Source organism: Malurus melanocephalus, unplaced genomic scaffold, assembly GCF_030028575.1.
Source record: "Malurus melanocephalus ecotype Western Australia unplaced genomic scaffold, MMel_1.1 scaffold_61, whole genome shotgun sequence".
Lineage (NCBI taxonomy): Eukaryota > Metazoa > Chordata > Aves > Passeriformes > Maluridae > Malurus > Malurus melanocephalus.
In genome coordinates, this window is record NW_026623293.1 from 1,231,760 (window position 1) to 1,253,438 (window position 21,679).

Genomic DNA, 21,679 nt, shown 5'->3' on the forward strand with positions numbered 1-21,679 from the left:
GATAGTTCGAAAGTCCAGTTCTTCTCTTCCATGAGATATACATGTCACTGAATTTCACTGAGCTATCACTGGATGGTTGAAAACGGTGCTTTGTCCTGCTGAAGCATGCTCTGGAGTTGCTTTACTAATGATAGTCACTGAAGAGTTTTCAACACTCATTTTCCTTTTAAGATACTCCTTAATCCTAAAATATTAAGCATTTACAAATAGATTTATATTTTCATATGTTGGTCTGGGGAGGATTTGCAGATTGATGTAGTTAAGAGGCCTTTGGAAAGATCACAAAAAACAAGTTTTGTATTAGTTCACCTAAATAGGAAAACCCCAAATATTTAAAAGTAATCTACACACAAAAATTCATATCCAGGTCCCTCCCAGTGATTAATCATCATACTGACCTATGCAGACACCTACAACCTTAGGCAAACCCATTCAGCTGAGATAAATAACATGAAATCAGTACAGAGAGGCTTTTTTTTTCATGGAAGTTATCTAGAGCACTGAGTGAGGATCACCTACCTATATTAGCCTTACAGTCAGTGAAGAAAGATGTTCCCAAAACCAAACCTGATTCTGGCTATTTCTGAACTGCAGGACTTTATTGCTTCTGGCACCAAATGCACATCCTGGCAAATTCTTGATGTCATGTCAGGTGGACAGTGAAATGTTACTGCTGCCCTGCTCAACACAGAATTCTCTGCTACCATGTCCCAAAGACTACCAGGCAGAGATATGCAGCAGCAAGCACTCCACAGAGAATGTGGAACAAGMTCCTTCTCTGAATAGGTTTTCTAAAGGTGGATCTTTTCTCAAGGTGACAAAGAGGAAATGTAGGTAGTTAGTTTCCTTTACTTATAAGCCTTTGTGAATACATCCATCCCACCAAAGATGTCTGTTGCAGTGACAGAGCTGAATTTTATTACATTTTTACAAAGGTTAAAACCTTTTTTTCAGACAGCATTTTTTGGCAAAGCTCTGGTATAGGCATGTTAGCATTTTAGACAGCAAATAAAATATAGAACATTGCTCTTGTGTTAATACAATATCATAAGTACAGCAATAAACAAAACTGTGTATTCAAGTGAATCAAACTTCTCATTTCAAATGCAGTGAGTTTCTGTCACTTTCAGATTGACTACTATCCAAGGCAATATAAATAAAAAGGGGATTTCCACAAAAAATTCACCAGATTATGCTCTACTGAAAATACATTTACATTGCGCTTATTAGAAACTTCTTTATAACCAAGATGCACATTTTTGYAGATACCCTCTCACGTAAACCTTAGCTTAAAATATGCTCTCATTATACCACAAACACTTAAAAGTGTGTTTTGAAGAGATATATAGAGCAACAGCCCAGTCTAGCCACACTGGAAATATTATAAAAGCTTGACATTTGAAAGGTAACAGAAATACCAGCTCACAGACACAGCACCTACGTGAAATAGTAACTTTTAAGTATGACCAACAAGAGCTCAGAACTAGTGAGATTACATCATTGTTTCCTGCCTGTGAAGAGGAGCTATTTCAGCTAAGTGAAGTTGAGCAAAGAGGAGGAAGTCTAACCCTTGTACAGATTTGGGGCCATGAAAGAAGCATCTCTGAAGAAACTTTGTAACACACAAAAGGTGAGTAACAATCGTTTATATTATGCTAACAAAGTAACTTGGATGTTTATGCATGTTGTTTAAGATAGACTTTGTTCAGAAGGAAAACATGGGCATTACTTCTAGAACTAATGGAAAGACATTTAATTCTTTAGTGCACTTTCGAAATATCAGCAGCATTCTATAAATAACATTTAAAGAGAAATGACTGCATTTGTAAAAGCATTAGGATTTTAAGAAAAATTTTAAAAATATGCAATAAATGAACACATTAGTAAATACATATATCACTAATGGAAAAATGTTTTCATGAAATTAAAACTAGGAGAAGATCATGGTGCTTGGTCTCTCTCTGCTTCACTGAAAGTCATGTCCTCCTCAGAGAAACACAAGCAAATATAAGGGGCWGACAAAACAAAAAAGGGATATTGGGAAGAGAGATACATGCATGGTTCTTTAAATKGAACCACTTTTACCTAAATTGTAGCAAGAGCCTGGAGGAAAAGATTTAATTGTGATTTTGTTGTGAAAGTCTTCGTTCTTGTACACAGCACCTAGATGGCCTTCACAATTCACATTAGACATTCAGAATGCCAGTTATCATTAAAAAATTAAAAGATTGATAAAACACACAGCCAAAGAACAGAGGAATCATTTAGAATTAACACAAACAAGACTTCCAGAAACCAGTGACTCCAGGGGCTCTTCAGTAAGCACTTTAATCAATACCAGTAAGTAAATGTTCCCATTATGAAAAATGTCAACTAGGGCAAAACCATCCAACCAGAGGCCCCCAAAGATCCTCTTGGGCTGATCTGGGAGATTTCAATCTGTCATGCAGACAAGTACTGATGAAAAAGCAGAMTATCTTCATTTGTGTATAAATGCAGACAGGTAACTTATGCTTTAAAAAATCTCAGTATTTCATACCTACATAAATGTTACAATTTAGGCTCTTAAAAGTTAACTGGAATGCATTTAAATTCACAAAGTTTGGAAACAGTGTCTCCAACAACCAACCAAAAAACCAAAAACCCAACAAACCCTTTTTGTTACAGCGGGTCCATTCTTTGATATATCTCAAAAGTGTCATAAACATGAATTAATCAGCATATAAGGCATGGAATCTCTGGTTTTTCTGATAGAAGCTCACACCAGATTCAGCTTCCTCTCTTCCCATCAACATCAGCCCACTGATTTCAAAAACATGACCTGACCAGAAACAATTACAATCACTACAAGTCCAAAGGAGAGAAGACCAAAACCAAAACTAACACCCATAATGTTTATTAATATTCAAGTGAATCCTTCACCCTATCCTATACATTACTACTCAGTTCACCTGCTAAGTCCGTCAGGATATTGAGCCTGGTAGTTATGCACTATGTCATACACAATCACTAGCAAGAGAGAAAAAAAAACCCAGAACTAGAGGAAAAAAAACACTCACAATGTGCAAGGGTGGGGGGGGAAGGTGTGTATTAAGCAACATTTGGACAATTTTATGCAGCAGTAATGAAAGTGGAACAGTGGAAAGTGGAACAGTGTGCCAATACTTACACTGAGCTGCTAGAATGTGCACAAAATTTTTAAGTATATGCCATCTAACTTTCGGTAAGATCTGCTATCCTTAATTCTTTTATTTTTCTTATTTTTTGAATTCTTCACACAAGAAATGCTAGTGACATTTATACAGTTGCCCTCCAAACCTCTTTTTAGCACTACATGAACAGCTTTTCCCATACAAAACATAAATTCTGTTGTATGTTCTAATGACCTCATTTGAGCAGAAAATAYACCTTTTTTGTTTTGTTCAATTGTAAAAAAATACTTAAGTTTAGGGTTAGATATTTCTATATGTAAAATTTTTATGTAGCTGTAAACTGGAGAACTGTAAGAAAATTAGAATCCTTACATTAGAATATAAGAATCCTAAATTCCTAGAATTCTGGAATCATATTTCAGAAACTAATCTATATAAAGATTTAACAGGCTATTTTAAAATCAGCTACTCCATGGGTACTCTTCTCAAAAGCAGCTGTTATTTGCTAGTGTTAAACCAGGTGTTAAATTAATAAACACTGGTTCAATCTTTTATGCATTCCTGCAGCACTGATGAAGTATTTGGTAACATTAACCAGATGAGCAGTAACAATACATTTTTTTAATGCATTTTTATTTCTGGGGACAAAACACACAGGAACGATGCATGCTTCTGCTCTTGAGAACAGTTCTGGTGCCTAACCGATACTGTAGAACTTCCTTGGCTGTTTGTCACAAGTGGGAAGATCAAACAAGTAACTCTTTCCTCCTCCTCCTCTTCACAAAGCTGCCACAAGGCTGGGTAAAAGGCCAGACAAGAGGAACTCTCCCACACAAAGTAATGAGATTGTGACCACAGCAAGAGCCAGCAAAGTGCTGGGGGTGAGGGTTAAACAAAGCACTCATGCAAACAACAGGTACTGTCTGCCATCCTCCAGAGCAAACCAGGCATCCTTTCCTTCTGCTCTCATTACCTGAGCACRCACAGTGACATGCACAGTGCATGTCGTGTGTCATGCAGTGCAGTGATATGTGTGACAACTCCTATGACCAAGAAGCTGGAAGAAGTAGCACAACTGTGCTCTGGGGCAGCTTTTCCCCCCCAAGCAAATACAGCTCCCATATGGCCTAGTCGGAGACTGTGCGGTTTCCCATCTTTTCACCTTTTTTAAATAGGAAGTCTGTTAATCTATTCATTTCATTCATGTGTTGGGTGGGTGGTTCTGATGCCCTGGGATTAAATATCAGAAGCTATGTRGCTATTAAACAGTCTTTTAGTGTCTTTTATGAACAACAGGCAAGCACCTGCTCTTTTGGGAGTTAAGTAGCTCACACAGATAAAACACAAAGTCAATACTTCTCTTTGGATATTCAAATGTCACTACATGCTATGCTCACTTGCTTCTTTCCATAATTGGTTTTAGTTAAGAATTTTTCAACAGGGACAACTTGTAGAAATATTTGCTTTAGAACACTGTTCTCATAGCTCTAATACAACTGTTTCAATCTAATTGTCATTATTAACCGATGCACACTTGAAGTGTCAATCTTGACTTTTTGATTCCTTACATAAAAAGTCCCTTAAGTAATTAAAATATTTTATTAAAACATGCTTATACATACTATCTTTCATAAGTCTGACAAGACATATGTTTCCCTCTGGATGATAATGCATTTGCAGTTGGAAAAAATAACAAACCTAGCAYATTTTAACAGCTAAACAACACAGTCTCATCACTAAACACCATTTTAAAACAGTCTTCCTGTTTAAGATCAGATTTTATTTGACTGAGAATAACGTCCCATCTTTTATCTAATTTTAGGTTATTTATGGAGTGCAACAACTGTTCCTAAGTTCAAATAAATATGATGCCTGAAAAAATCCACCCAGAAGAATACAGGATAGCATCATYGGTCTTCTACAGTTTTGTGTTCACCGTGGGATTGTTGGTGAATGCCATTGCACTATGGGTGTTCAGCTGCACTACCAAGAAAAGAACAACAATAACTATATATATGATGAACGTTGCATTACTTGACCTAATTTTTATATTTTCCTTGCCTTTTCGGATAATCTACCACGGGACAGAAACCTGGCCTTTTGGAGACACRTTCTGTCGGATCATCGGGGCTTTCACTGTGTTTTATCCAGCCATCGCTCTGTGGCTGCTCGCTTTTATCAGTGTAGACAGATTTATGGCTATTGTCCAGCCCAAACATGTCAAAGAACTAAAAAATACAAAAAAAGCTGTGCTGGCTTGCACTGGAATATGGATAATGACCCTCTCAACAACGTCCCCATTGCTGTTCTTACGATCTGATCCAGACCAAGCCTCAAATTTTACCACCTGCATGAAAATGCTTGATATAGTTCATTTAAAAGAAGTAAATACACTGAACTTCTGTCGCCTGATTTTTTTCTTTYTGATCCCCTTGTTTATCATGATGGGGTGTTACCTGGTCATTATTTACAATTTTATTCATGGCAGGACTTCCAAACTGAAGCCCAAGGCCAAGGAGAGATCCATAAGAATTATAGTTACTCTGATTGCTCAGGTACTCATCTGCTTTGTACCCTTCCACATTTGCTTTGCCTTCCTGATGTTGCAAGACGAAAACACAATTTACAATCCCTGGGCAGCCTTTACCACCTTTCTCATGAACCTCAGTACATGCTTGGATGTTATACTGTACTACATTGTTTCCAAACAATTCCAGGCAAGAGTCATCAGTGTAATCCTTTATCGAAATTACCTTCGAAGTGTGCGCAGGAAAAGTTTTCGAACTGGAAGTGTAAGATCCCTCAATACTATGAACAGTGAAATGGTATAAAAAGAGAAAAAATGTCAGGGGACTTTTACAATGTTAACAAATTATTCTTTTTTCAAATTCTAGCACTTGACTACACAGAAGAATGTTCTATAACCAAAGTAACAGATATATTTGTTGCACTGTAAATATGACAGAAGCAGAATAATAATTGCATCTCTTTTTATTTGCTCARCATCTTTTGTTGTTTCACCTGAAATGAACTAAAAACTAGCATTGGTGTTAAACTTTCTAACTCTTTTGTCACCTCAAAAGACTGTGAATATTGTCAGACATGAAAGTGACTATTAATATAATAWAGAAGACAACACTTAAGAATAATGACGCAATGTATATATTAATTTTTATATTTGCATAATCAAATGCTCCTGAAACTACTGCRTATCCCACACTTCTAAAATAAACTTCATTCTCTCAAGATCAATATCATCATGGCTTAAAGAGAAGGCATTTGTAGGTAAAAATTTCATTTCACGTAATTTAAAACTTTCTTGATGCAGATTTCTTTGCAACTGTCTACATTCTGCAGTTACTAAAGTACCATCAGAGGGTGTAATGGTCAAACTGCTCATTATCTACCTGTGGGTATAATGTGCACATTTATTACACCTTACTTTTGCACAAAGCATCTTTTTACACTTGGGAAAATAGGAATTTCTTTAAACGCATCAGCAGCCTATGTCCTAGCAACAAATTCCTGGTAACAAACRTGATGAATAACTGCAGTAGTTACCAAGCTTTCAACTTCTTTTGAATATTTGCACACTACAAAAAATGTATCTTTATAATATCAAACACATGCTTTTTGTCCTAAAAATCAGTCTTTAAATACTTTCAACAGACACTCTGGAAAAGTAGAAATAAAAAAAAGTCTAATATGGTGTTTAATATTAAAAATTTTACTCCAAGAGCTTTTATTATTACCTCAGACTGTGCAACACATGGAAACTCAAGTCTGTATGATCTCATCTGTCAGAAGCTTAACCACAAAGGGTTGGAAGCTCTATGGTTTTACTGTAATAAGTGCATCTTTTACTAAGTGCATAAATCCCAAATACAGGTTATGCAAAACTGCACCACTGAACACCATAAAGCTGTAAGAACTTCAGCTGCAAGCACTAAATGGAGTAACAAGCTCTAGCACTCAATTTTTGAAACACATACAAAATACCAGTATGAAATGAATATGTGTTTAAAAGTAAACATAGCACATGACTTACAGTTCTGTTGCCTTTCTGATTTAAAAAGAAATCAGCACAACCTGATTTTAGATTTTACAGATTGAACAGATCCAAACAATTTAGACTGCACAAATACAATAATATATTGTGCACTGCAAGCCATGTTGCAATCATGTTAACAGAGGAAATGGGACCAACAGATTGGAAACTAATCATTATACAGATAAATTTAAAATAAAACACAGATCATAGCTAAGAAATAAATGTTTGAAATTATAAAGGTTGTGCCAAAAACCTTTACACTTCAGTTCAAAAGAGGTTTAAATTTAATTTGAAATATTAAATGAAGAAAGGGTTTTAAAATTAAAATCTTCAGAAAACAACCCAWTGAAACTATATCTAAAATAGCCAATTCATTAGAAGCTACTTACAAACCAGAAGGCAAGCTGTTGATGGTGATGCCAAATATATACTGAGTGATTTCTACAAGGAGAAGATCAAACAACGCTGAGAGCATCCAAGCGCCCAGTAAAAAAGACTGGAAGGAAAAAGGTTAATTYGAATCAATACAACAGTTTAAAAATAAGGTTTAAATGTATCTCCAAATATAAGGAAAAAATAATAAAACCTCTATACTAGTTCAACTAGGACAAATTCAATCTTTAATACAACGTAATTCCAGGTCTACTTGTCTAGATACTGAAGAATGAATGTTTCCAAAATTAAATTCTATGGGTCTGATATTTTACAACTGATATATCTGCAAACACTAATTAGAATAATCCACTGAGTGCAAGATATTAGCAATACAAATTTAAATTTATAAAAATCAAATTATCTTTAAAACCCTTTAACAGATATTTCTATACAAAATGCTAGAAATAAAACTGCAAAATTCATTCAAAAGTACAAGACTAAACTGYATCCAAAAGTTTCTATTAAAAAAACTCCTCAAAACTGGAACTTACTGAAAATTTTCTGCTGCCATATCTTCTTTCAAATATTCTAAAGTTGTAGATGAGCAGACTGCTGCAGAATGTGTCTTTCAAATCAAGACATATTGTTCTTCCACATACAAGTCTCCAAATCTGGAAGGTTAATGATCATGTTAAGCCTCTCTTCCTTCAAGAAAATTTTTGTTTTGTGTTCAGAGGGGATGAAACGCTGAAGTCACATAACAGAAATGCAGTACAGTTAAGGAGGGAAATACAGAGAGCAGAATACTATGGAGAGGTCAACAAGTATATTTAAAACTAAAATATTTTCAAGGTAGATGTTCAACTGTCAAATAAACAATTGAAATTAACTCAAATAACTTTCATGTTCCTAGTTTACATTTACAAATAAAAACATAAATTACAACGCTAGTGAATTTATAATTACAAAAAAAAATGTTTTTTATGCAACCTCTAAATATAAACTAGTCCAGTGTAACTGTTCTAGGAAGGTCTAATCAGACCCACTTGCTTGGGCTGTATCAAGTTGAGTCTTGAACACCTCYAAGAATGGAAACTGTTCTTCTGYTCCATMAGTAAAAAYMTTTTTYTTCAAATGGAATTTCYTKCATTTCAATTCAYRCMCATTGCCTCTTGTCCTTTCACTGGGCCTGGCTCCCTCTTTTTTGCTCATTCACATTAGGTATTTACACACACTGGTAAGATATAYCCTAAACCTTCTCTTCTCCAGGCTAAACAAYCCCAGCTGTCTCAGCCTCTCCTCAGACACCAAATGCTCCAGCCCCTGACCAGCCTGGTGGCCCTTCACTGGACTCTCTGCAGTATGTTAACATCAATTTTGTACTCAGGAACCCAGCACAAGGGACTACACTTCAGATGTGGCCTCACTGAGACTGAGTAGAGATGATCATCATCCAGGCCTCCTTGYGAGGCTCTTCTCAATGCAGCCCAGGATGCTGTTGGGCTTCTTAGCCACAATGCTGCATTGCTGGTTCATGTTCAACTTAAGCCTCCACCAGCAGCCTCAGAGCCTTTTCCATAAAGCAATTTCCAGCTGCTCAGCCCACAGCTGGCACTGGTGCATGGTGTTACTCCTCTCTGATGCAGGAGTTGCCTTTGCTGAACTAAAGTTCCTACTGACCTTTTTCTTCCCCTCTAAATGGCTGCAGAACTAACACATACAACAACTACAAATCCAAGTTTTACATCACCCAAAGGCTTGTTGAGAGAATGCTATGTCCTGCTGTCCAACTTACGAATGAAGACACTAAACAGAATTGGCCCCAATCCACTTCACTGTCCCACTCCTCTCATCTTGTACTTCATCATTGTCTCTGAGGATGTTATGGGAGACAGTGTAAAGCCATAACAAGGTCAAAATAAACAACATACATTTATTTTCCATCACCCACYAAGACAGCCATCTACCTCATACAGAACGTTATGCGGTCAGTCAATAATTACACTTAATAAATCTGTCCTGACATCCCCAGTCACTGYTCCTCATGTGTGTTCCTCTGAAAACTAATTCTAGGAGGACTTGTTTCAYCATGGTGCCGGTAATAACAAAAGCACTAACTGGCCTGTACTTCCCAAAGAGAGATCATAGCCCTGTAAYGGCATATGACCTTTAATTCCACTTAGTTGTCCCCTATGTCACATGTACTCACATACAGACAYCTCAGGGAAGTACCAGTCATGCTGGTATACCATAAAACATATGTGAGCACTCCACATAATGCTGTCCCCATAGGTACTTCCTTATTTATATTAAGGAGTATTCATGAAGTAGGACCTTTACTGTCCTGTTTTGCTGATTCTGTTTGTGTCATCCTGTCACCCATTCATATCAATCCTTTGCTATCCCAGTCCACTGTCTCCTCACTAGACTATGGGTTGTCATCTCCCTCCTGCGCTGCTCATTTCGTAATGTTCTCCTCGCCAGGCTGGCCTGTCTGCTAGCAAAGATGTCTTTGTCCCATTTGGTGAGGTGGATCCCATTTTTTCCAAATAGCCCTCAATTCCCAGAGGACCCCAYGGGCACAAAACCCAAATGCTTGTTGCTGACACCAGCTGTGCAACTACAATCACAACCCACAGAATCTGTCCATCTTGCTCTCAGTCACCTTTTTCATCTTGAGAAAATGCTTCTAAAAAGATTTGCTCCAAGACGTTCCTCGTRACTAAGGTAAGGCTGAGTGGCCTAACGTTAACACGTTAACTGGATCTTCTCTGCCTTTCTCAGAGACAAGTGTGACCTTTGCCTTTCTCCAGTCATTKGGTACCTCCACCAATTGCCATGATTGTTTGAAGTTGTTAGAGAGTCTCATAATTAYAGCACCAGCTCTTTGCTTACACAAACTTTTCTTGCTGCTCTTCTTCTTTCACTAGTATCCAGCTCAGCTTTGGCTCCCCCTGCTCCCTTTCCCAAGCCACAACCTGATAGGCACTCTCAGTTCTCACATTTCTCAAGGTCCTCAGGCCCCAACMTACCTTCTGCCTCTAACTTCCCTTCTGCCTCAGTCCTGGCATACCCAAGGACGGAACAAGAAGAAAGAAGTGGAATCTCACCATTCTCACTGTCCCACACCAACATGCCCAGTTTCAAAAATCCCAGCCTAAGTACCACCTCTCCTGAAGTCCAGACTGGCAGAGCCATGACCTTGCAGCTGMATATTTCCTGACACACACTAACTGAACAGCCCTCACATAGAATATAAAAGCTTCTAGTCTTAAATGCTCTTTGCTTTGGCCAACTTTAAAAATACATAAGTATTACGTAATGAAAATATTTTACACACAGCATCTTCCCTGCTCTCTTCCCTGGTCCTCTGTACAGAGACAAATACCTTTCAGCTTTGGACAGAACATATTTTGCCTTCCAAATCAAATATACTTTTCTTCAACTGTTCACTTTAATTCCTGTGCTCTCTACCAGCTTTAAGTGTTAAAATCCAACATCCAAAATTTTTGTTCAGCCCCTGAATTTTTTTTTTCCGTTAAGCACATCCTTGCAGATGAATTCATTCTAAACAAGTTTTAGAGTTCTTATTTGAATATTAGCACCAGAAAAGAGTTAARCAATCTGCTCTCCCTGATCTCAGAGGTACTCAGTGATAAAGTATATACTTACTCCAAAGGCTATGGCAATTAAAGAAACAATCTCATGAAATAAATAATCCAAACTCASAAATTCCCCAAAGCACCACAATAAAAGTGTCATAACTTTTACAGATACTTGCAAATGTTTATGGTTAATAAACTATCTTTACACAGTAAAGATGGTTTCTTCGAATAAAACACAACTACTACTGTTTTTCAGCAGATCAAATATATGAAAAGAGAGGACTCCTCTAAAGACAAATTGCAAAACAAATAAACAAATCCCAAACCCACACAATTTCCATTTAAAACTTGAACAGTTTCTCAGACTTTTTCATCCCCCCTCCCCAAACACTTTTTAACATTTTTAAAAGGCAGACATCATTTATGTATTTTCACTGCACAGCACCAGCAAGACACCCGGACAATACTCTTGTATTGTGCTCGAATATTGCTCTTGCAGTTTTAATTTATAATTACAATGAGGCTCTTGTTCTTGACAAGAAAAATTACAGAGAGTGCAATAGCACAGAGTATCACTAGCTAGGTCTAATAGTCTTTTAAAYAGGCTATAGCTGGCATCCTCAAAAATTTATTTGACTACATACCTTTTGTTTGATGCGACTTTAATATCTGTGGGGTAAGATAAACACAGAGGCATTTGCTGACACTTCTCTGTTGAGCAGTAGTTTGCCACTTCCAAAAATTAAAAACACCCATAACAACCCAGCAGCACTTATCTAATCACTTCTAAGTGCATTGTTTCAACATTTAGAGTTGATACTACAGGATCCTTAATTAAGCTTAAAACAAAACCTTAAAAGACACAATACCTAAAAGATAGAGTATCTTAGTTTAAGACAGGAATGAGTAAGAAATGAACCAATTCAGCTGATTACTGAGGAGCATTACAAACTCCCCCATCACTTGGAATTTCCAAACTAGAAGCAGCAATCTTATTCAACAGGCAAAGTTTAGTTTTTTCCACAACTAACTACAAAGAAGTTACAGAATGAAAGTTACGGCCTCCATTGCTAAAATCAATCATTTATCATCAGAGTGCCAAATCAAAATAGCTCTCTTCAGCCTCAAAAATAAAGCACAATAAGATACTGACATTCATATAAAAGTATTATTAAGTGGGCTAAATCACACTTCATTCACAGCATGTTTCCAAATGCCAGTGCCTGAAAGGAAAAATCACACAAACCAAATAATTTTTGCAGACAAAACAAAGAAGTGAAAAGCTACATTTCTCTCACGTTTTCCAAAAAGTAGCATACTGGGGTGATATAAAAAAGGTAAGAACAAGMTGGGAAAAATTGCATAGAAGACCCCAATTTGTAGTCCCTTGCCACACCAAATGAGCAGACTCTTACCTGAAAATCCTCTTTTACAGCTTGTAGATTATACGCAAAGAACTTCTGATAATGTTGGAAGAGCAGAGTCAATAGAATCGAGATGGCACTTGGGACTAGTAACAAACTCTTTGACAAAGGCGCTTTATCTTAAAGACAAAACAAACAAACAAACAAAAACCTTTTCGAGAAAAGTTTTTCACATTCAAAAAGTGACATTTAAACACGTGACTYGAAGACATAATAGAAGTGACACCACCCTGACTTTTTAGCTCAACAACTTCCCAAGTTCTCAAAAACTTACCAATAGATAGGAAGAACACACTAACCAAAGGAAATGTTTAGAGATATTATTGACAGTTAAATATTAACCAGACATTTTGTTTCCAACAGTGTCTCATGAAATTGTTTGGCTACAATTAAACCTAAGTTCTTTGCACCTACAGAGGTCATGTTCKCCTATGCTGCCCTCCTAAGGCTCAATAGCATTTCAGAAAATAAACACTTTTTTTTTTTTCTGGCAAAATATACAAGCACATTTAGTTAAAACAAATACTTCTGTTTTCTTTGCATTAGGAATTAAGATTAGTTTTTTCTTAAAGGCTATGAAGCAGGAACCACCTGAATAAACCTGACTTTCTCTCCACTGCACTTAGATTCACCATTCAAGGAAACATATCTAAGTCAATTTGCATGATATTCATCTTCCTTCCATTCAATCATTACAATTATTCATGAAGAAATTACTAGAATCAGGACATTTGTGAAATCAGATCTTCTTTCTRTCTAGAAGCATGACTTTCAGAAAGGACTGTCAGAAGAAAGCAAGCAGAGAAATCTGTGTATTGAAGAGAAATCTGCAACATGCATTTCATGTTTACTAAAAACTGTGAAGTAGAATATACAGCAGGAGTATACCCAGGAATTCACCCTAACYAGTTGGTGCAGTTGATGCAATAAAACACAAACTCTTGCCCAACAATTCAAGCAAATATAGAGACTCTGAAATGTTATTTATTCTATGACTTTTCTCCTTTTCACATGTGCAACCTGAATCACATGTGCTTGCTTTCCAAACACCCCAACTACGGCACAGAATCCATTCATTTTCAGAACTATTTTTGCAGGGTRTTACAAAATCCGTARCTCTGTTGTCATTCTTCTTWATATAATAAAAGGAGCAATGAGATKACTTTAAAAGTACTAATGGGGAGTAAAGAGCAGGGGAACAGGAGGAACAAAACTGCAGGAAACAGCATGGTTTAACCAGTCCAGGTTAAAATGAATACCATGCATTATTTTTTCAACATCTGCCGCGCACTAGAACAGTGAACTGCAAGAAACAGAATATGCTAACAGACACCAAAGCCAAGATTTAACTACAGGACAATCCCACTGCCATCAAAAATACAGTTCCTGCTACATAATTTAGGCATGATCCTCATCCAAGTATTAACTGATGACAACAAGAACTACTTTGATGGACAGTGTTAGCTGTTCGTCACCTTGAAGTCTTCTGATGTTCTCCATGTGAAGAAGACATCTCTATGTGTATCATAATGAAAACTTGTACTTAGAACTCTTAATTTAGTCCCCATCCATACCTTTTGAGTTCATTATTTAAACATGCAGTTTCTATTTAAGCAAGGCATTGAAGAACTATCCTTTCATAGAATTTAGGCAGTAACTTGGATTGACACAGGTTGATGTTACTCTGCTTATAATATAAGCTCTRCTTCTATGATTGTATGAGACATTCAGGCAAAAAGTCTGGCTGATCCTTTTTTTTAATGCAAGAAAATTGTCCACCTTTCAATCTAATATCTTTCTTTGGGGTTTTTTGCTCTCCTAAAATAAAATCTATATTCTTTAGACATCCACTTTTTAAAATTATTCATTTCGCTGATTCAGTTGGGCTTTTCAAAACCATCTGAAGCCCATCAGAGCACTGTAGTATACTGTGGGGGAAAAAGAAGCTGAAGCTTCCTGAAAGCTACTATACTCACAATGAATACACATATTAATTTGAAAACTCAAGCAATACTCCTTCAGTTAACTTAGTTAAATKAACATTTCTTAATGTGAAAAGGTCAAAAAGTCAAGGATAGAGATTTTTGATACTTGACATTACAGCCTAATTCAGAAGAATTGTAACAGTCACAACAGTAAACATTTCTGAACCAAAGTTTGATAAAAAAYGTTATTTTACTATCAAATACATTTMCATTATTTCATGAATTTTAAGAAATTTTCAAAAGAACTCATTAATCCTATAAACTTTTTAAATAATGATCACATTACCACAGAAAAACATGACAAYAAAGTCTCTAGATATACCACCGCAGCTATGTTTTTCTATACAGGTTTAATATACAGGTAGATTTTACTGCAATTTTTTTTATCATTAGATCATTTCTACATTGCATGTAATACACACTTGAAATACTTAATCCTATCCAGTAAATTCTTCATTTGAATGCATTCAAAAATAACCAACCAACAGAACTTTATCTGTTTTCACTGAAAGTGTGAACACACATTTTTATTAAGAKCCTCCTTTTAGCTTTCAGCTTAGGCACTTTAAACCTTAACAGAGGAAAAGTGCGTATTATTAGACACGTCATCAAGCAAAAAACCACAGAGGCAACTAACTCATGAATGTGACAGTCACCCACAGGGAACATCACGTGAGTGATGGAAACTTCTACTCTCCAGCTTCTCATAATGTAGTCATGGTTGAGAAGTTTATTCTTGTCTGGTGAGCTTGACAAATATAATAATGCATCTTCTGAAATTCTTTTTCCAAGAGTTTCACTGCACAGTGTAGCAGTTTGCTTTATCCCTCAACAGCATATAGATCYTTATCAAGGATTGCTGTGAGGTCACAGGAAAGGAGCAACCCTCCCATTGCTGTGGGACCATGGTCTCAACCATGTCAGACCAAAAATGAYTAACACTCCCAGATGCACAATCAGGCATTCTGACATCCAAGTCAAATTCTTTACTTAAAACACAAAGGCAAAATTTAGAAAGCAAAATTCCAGTCCAATAGGTATGCAATCATGTGTGAGATGGAAACATGTACCACTGACCTACAGGACACCAGAGTCTGCTGGCAGCACCAATGCAAATGTGCACAAGGAAAACACACAGTGTCTTTATACCACATACAGAAAGTAGAATGGAAGGATAAACGCTCATTTTGACCCTGAAAGTTAAAATATATCAAATACTGTCTTCAAAGGCCTTGGAATAAATTTGCAATCTCAAAGTATTCCCTCAGTGGCATTTCTTTTGAACAGCAGGCAGTAACAGCATTGGTGCTACAACTCATCTACTGGGCATCCACCTAACTACACAGAGAAATTTGGTTAATAACCAGCAGAATATGTCCACACTATGATTAATAGCAAGGAATTATCTTCCACTGCAGATCTTCGCTTATTCCTGTGCAATGGAGAAGTTTCCCCCCAAAACTGCCCTCATAATCTCATGGGCAAGTGTCCCAACCTTCATGCTATCAACAGCACAATGTGAAGCTGATCCTAAAATGTGACATAAATGAGAAAACCACCTCCAAGTCTCCACATTCCACCACTGCACTTTATTACAAAGCCCACACATCCTTCCCCAGCCCACTATTCTTCTGGCTGCCAGTACYACCTTTAAAGTACAGAGAGTGAAGGATACAAGAGTCCATCTGYCATGAGCAGAGGGGGAGGTTTATGGCACAACTGCTGGAGTTGCAGCCWTAGAAGTCACTGCTGTATTACAGACAAGAATGAGAAGGTTACAGCAACAGCTACAGTTTTTGAAATTATTTCCAGTCCCTGCCTGTTCACYACTCACAGGTGAAGAGACAGGAGATGGGCATACCAAATCAGACAGCCAAGCCCAAGCTACTGTTGCAGAAGAGCTCTTGGGGCAACAACTTCACCTCTGAACTACTATTCCAGGCTCTAAACCCAAATGCTCACTTGGGACAGGACCACATTGCCAGCTCATGTGMAGTGATGAGCCAGCTGATGAGCAGCGGCTGCAGAAGCTCAAATTAGCTCAGGGCAATTTCTGTGGGGATCCCTACTGAGCTTACACCACAGCTACAGACAAAACATGCTGTGTAACAGCTCTTTTTTTCCACTATCATCTGCAACTTTCTCAAACTCAGCTGCTATAAGGCAGGCACATCACTTTCAAACAGACAATTAACTGCTGGGGGCTACTAAAATGGCACAAAATACCCACACCATTTTTTTAATGCTGATACACAAGATCTGTGAGTCTTTTAAACCATAACTGATACACATCTGAAAGCACAGTACYTCCCAAATACACTTAGAGGATCAGTATTTTGGGTGGTTGCTTTTCCTGCATTGAACTATCATGCAKATATTAATCTATTGTATTCCAAGACCTGTCCAAGAACCTGCAGTGGGCTCACCAACCAGCAGTGATGTTTGATTGCAAGTGAAAACTTGTATYGAAAAGTATTACTGCAGGAACATTTTTCACCAAATACTTCTAAATTTAATCCAGAAGCCGAGAGGCAAATAATATTAGTATTAAGAAAGTCAATAAACAAACCTGCGATCATGCTTTAAACCTATTTTTCAAAGGTACAGGTAAGACTATAATCAAACCACTTACCTATACATTTACTGTTTAGAAAATTGCTAGGTATTGCCTAGGTCACAAACTACAAAAAAAAATTAAAAAAAGAAAACCTTTGTTTCTAAAAGCAACACTTGAACTAGAAACTGAGTCAGGTTGAAAATAACAAAAATATTCACCCCATTGAGCAGACTTTTCTTCCTTCCAACCAGAGAGCCATATTATACTGTTTTCAGTAAACACCGTCAGAAATATCAGCTATGGCTACACCACAAGACCATGTGGAAATCCCCACATGAGACTGACATTAAATGAGCTGCCTCTGCAGAAGCAGAATAGCCACASTTTTGTGGCCTTCAGTGCTATGCAGGAGGACTCAAGGTAACCACGCTGCACAGTGGCATGTTGATGTACAAGCTAATTGGCTTTCCCATATAACACTGTACTGCATAATATTGTTATACACAAGAGCCTTATGTATTCAATACATGCTTCATTTTTCCTTCAGTCATACCACAAAGCATCAATTTACATAGCTTTATTATTTTCCTGATGCCTCYGCACAAGATAGTTCAGTTCTGCCAGTTATGCAAGCAGAGGAGCACAGAGACCCCTTCTTGCCTTGGGGATTTTTAACAAATTGCTAGTACTGCACTACAAGGTCCAGAGAGATAAAAGCCTAAATTACACTAGTGTGTTCAAAGGATTCTACTCCCTACTACTACAAGAAGTACCTTSTGCACAGTAGTGAAAGTAGTCAAATATTTTCCAGATGTAACAAGTGTATATGCTTTAAAACATGGGCTCAAATTTTATCTTAATAAAGACTAACTCTTAACAGGCTTTCTTACTACACTGCTGCACAGTACATACACAGCATGAAAAATACTGAGAGGCRATACTACAATGCCTGCAGAAAGGTGTTGTGTTCATTTAACTGGTTTAAACTGCTAGTAAGGACTTTGTGCCTCATAATGGAAAGCCTTCCTGTGTATCCCACTCAGCTCGCGGGACGCAGCCTGTTGGCAAACCAAGCAGCACTACAGCAAAGCAAACAGCCAGGCCATTCCCACACTCACACAGCCTTTGCAGAACTGCTGAAGTGTTCCAGCAGCATTGTTTGCAGGACCAAAGCCCGCAGATTGCAAATTGCAACACAAGCAACCAGACTGGGCCTGGCACCACAGCCCACCTCTGAAGCACCCCTAAAGCCAAGTGCTGGCAGGATGCTCCCTGAACACACAGCAATGCTCTTTGACAAGTCAGCTCAACCGGGTCAGTGTTCTGATAAGCATTTGCATGTGTCTGCGCTGTAGCTCCTGTTAGGAACCAGAGTCACTGGCTCCTTTTCCAAGGGCATACCAGCTCCTCCAATACTCCAGATGACAGAAACAGTTTCCATAGCAAGAGCAAACTGTATTCATCCTTCTAAAAGGTGGTGCTCCTTGTTTCCTGGCTTTCCTATCTCACAGTTGTGCCATGTATCAGATATGCTTACTTTTACATTTACATTCCCTTGTCAAAACATTATAGATATTAATCAGTCTGTCAAAGGTGGCACAGCAGGCTGCAGGAGCCTTCAGTGTGACCTGGCATGATCATTCTTGTTGCTGCTGGACCAGATGTCCACTTATTTTTTCCAGGGCCACTGATACAGGTGCCATTATCCACCGATGCTGACTTCTRCCGGAGGTTACTGCTCCCAAGACCCAGGGGCAGAACACACAGGCACAGCTTCCWGGCACAACATCAGGCACCAACCCATTATATACCTAAACCATCAGATTCTGCACATGAGTGATGGAGTCCTACACACCTGCTGCTACTGCAGCAACTTCTGCTACACAGACAGGAACAAAGGTCTGAGGAGCCAGGGACACCTTAAAACACCACAATTGTGCTCTAGGCAAGCATATGTCACTGCCACCTAAATCCATGCCTCTATTGAAGCTTTGTCAGTACAACAAAGCCAAGTCTTATTGTAAAAACCCACTTCAAGTTCAACGGATGAGTTTAGTAAGAATGTTATGTTGTATCTATTTTTAAGAAAGAAAAAAAAAAAAAAAAAAAAAAAGAAGTACCACATTTGGTATGAAGCTGTGTCAGGAAAGGTTTAAGTTAGAAAGGTTCTTTACCCAGAAGACTCCCCAAGGAAGTGGTCACAGCACCAGCCTGCCAGAGTTCAAGAGGCATTTGGACAATGCTCTCAGGCACATGGTGTGATTCTTGGGCTGTTCTGTGCAGGGCCAGAAGTTGSACTTGATAATCCTTGTGGGTCTTTTCCAGATCAGGATATTCTATGAGTCTATGATTTACATTTTGCAGAATGACATATTGTTCACAACTAACACCCTTTTGTAAATRTCAATATTACTCCTCCCTGTTCACACCCAAACTTGGATTTCACTGAATCACAGAATCAATTAAGTTGGAAAAGACCTCTGAGATCATCAGGTCCAACCTGTGACCAAACACCATCTTGTCAACTAGACCATGGCACTGAGTGCCACATCCAGTCTTTCCTTAGACACCTCCAGGGATAGCAACTCCACCACCTTCCTGGGCAGCCCATTCCAACAACTAGTCACCCTTTCTGTGAAGAAATTCCTCCCAATGTCCAACCTGAACCTCCCTAGGTGCAGCTTAAGGCTAAGTCCTCTCGTCCTGTCACTAGTTACCTGGGAGAASAGGCCAACCCCCACTTTGCTTCCTTTCAGGTACTTGTAAAGAGTGGTAAGATCACACATCAACCTCSTTTCCCCCAGACTACACGACCCCTGCTCCCTCAGCCACTCCTCATAGGRCATGCATTTCAGACAATTCATTAGCTACACTGCCCTCTCTGCACATGCTATAGCACCCTAATGTCCTTCCTAAACTGAGGAACACAGAACTGAACACAGTACCCAAGGTGTGGCCTCACCAGTGCTGTGTACAAAAGGACAATCACTRCCCTGGTCCTGCTGGCCACACTATTGCTGATACTGGCCAGGATGTCACTGCCTTCTTGGCCACCCGGGCACATCATTGACTCATGTTCAGCTGGCTGCCAGCCAGCACCATGTCGTTTTCCTCCGGGAAGTTTTCCAACCACCATTCTCCAGATCTGTAGTGCTGCCTGGGGTGGTTGTGATCCAAGTGCAGGACCCAGCACTTGACCTTTTTGAACCTCATAGTGTTGAGTCTCGGCCCATTGATCCAGCCTGTTCAGATACCTCTGCAGAGCCTTCCTGCCCYTCAGGAGACGGACACTCCCACCCATTCTGCATGAAGCACGCAGTTAGTCAGCAAAGCTTTGACTTATCATTTGTCCTCGCCTGCTCTTAGGACTGTAGTGCCCAAGTCCACATCGCAGCCAGGTCTGTTCCTCACTGCTGCTTCCAGACGCTGCAGATTCTGTGTCCTGTAAATAAGYTCAGAGCCAACCCCCGATACCTGTGAAGTCAGTTCAGGTAACACCGGGACATGAAATTATTTACATGTGCTGCGTGTAAAAATAAAGCTAAGCAATGCTGGGGGCACTTCAGTGACTTTTGCCTTATCAATAAACTGGGGTTTTTTTAATAACTTTAATTTTATWTTAAGAAATGAGGGGGTTTTGCTTTTTCTGATACGTATGTCGGCATGGAGGTCTATATCGATGTATGCAGACACATATGTACACGCAGACACAGAGAGACACACTGGGACATACAGACACATACACAGGCAGACACGCACACAGACAGACACATACACAGACACACCCGCGGCTCCTCCCGCCGTAGTTTAAAAGTCCAGCCAAGAGGGGAGCGAAGCCAGCGGCTCCCCCGGGGCCGGCGGCGGCAGCGCCGCCCGGGCTCCCACCCCTGGCYACCGCCCTCCCCGGACCGCGGCGGGGCCGGTACTCACAGAACCCGTTGGAGCCGGTGCTGGTGAACATGGCAGCGGCCCGGGCCTGTCGCTGGCGGAGCCCCCGAGGTCGGGCAGCCCCTGTGGAGCCGCGGCGGGCCGGGGCCGGGGCCGGGCCGGGGCTGGGGAGGGCTAAGGCGGCCGCGATGGGCCAAACGCCGCCGCCAGGCGACCGGGCGGCGCCCCCTGCTGGGCCCGCCGGGCGGGCGGGGGGGGGGGCGCGGGGCGCTTCAATCCGTGTCTGGGAACTGTAATTACTCGAGTCTTCATTAGTGGGAAGAACTTGTTTTCCCTGAGGGTGGCAGAGCMCTGGAACAGGCTGCCCAGGGAGGGCGTGTGGTCTCCCTCTCCGGACACATTTAAAACCCACCTGGACATGTTCCTGTTTCACCCGCTSCAGGTGGCCTTGCCTTGGCACGGGGTTTGGACCAAATGATTCCAGGAGCCTCTTYCTGCCCTATCTATTCTGTGATTCCGTGATTGAATACGATTTAAATTTTTAATTTGTAGGTGCCTTGAGGAAGCCTAGCTCCTCACACTTCGGAAAACTCTGGCCCTCGAGGCTCATCCTAATTTGGGGGGTCCGGCAGGTAAATGTCT

The 21,679-nt window shown here is 39.4% G+C and overlaps 2 protein-coding genes across 2 annotated transcripts in view; one reads left to right on the forward strand and one right to left on the reverse strand.

Annotated features, from left to right (window-relative positions):
• Nucleotides 1-21,223, reverse strand: part of UBAC2 (UBA domain containing 2) — an 88,803-nt gene extending 67,580 nt beyond the window's left edge. Inside the window, exons 1-4 of the mRNA XM_057366184.1 lie at nt 21,080-21,223; nt 12,599-12,726; nt 8,130-8,249; nt 7,593-7,699 (exon numbers count right to left, since the gene is read on the reverse strand). Of these exons, the coding sequence (XP_057222167.1) occupies nt 7,593-7,699; nt 8,130-8,249; nt 12,599-12,726; nt 21,080-21,110 (386 nt within the window). The 5' untranslated portion in view covers nt 21,111-21,223. The remainder of the gene's footprint in view (nt 1-7,592; nt 7,700-8,129; nt 8,250-12,598; nt 12,727-21,079) is intronic.
• GPR18 (G protein-coupled receptor 18) lies at nt 4,936-6,245 on the forward strand. Its single transcript, XM_057366186.1, has one exon. The coding sequence runs from the start codon at nt 5,018-5,020 to the stop codon at nt 5,981-5,983; it is 966 nt and encodes a 321-aa protein (XP_057222169.1). The 5' UTR covers nt 4,936-5,017; the 3' UTR covers nt 5,984-6,245.
• Nucleotides 21,224-21,679: the final 456 nt, after the last annotated feature.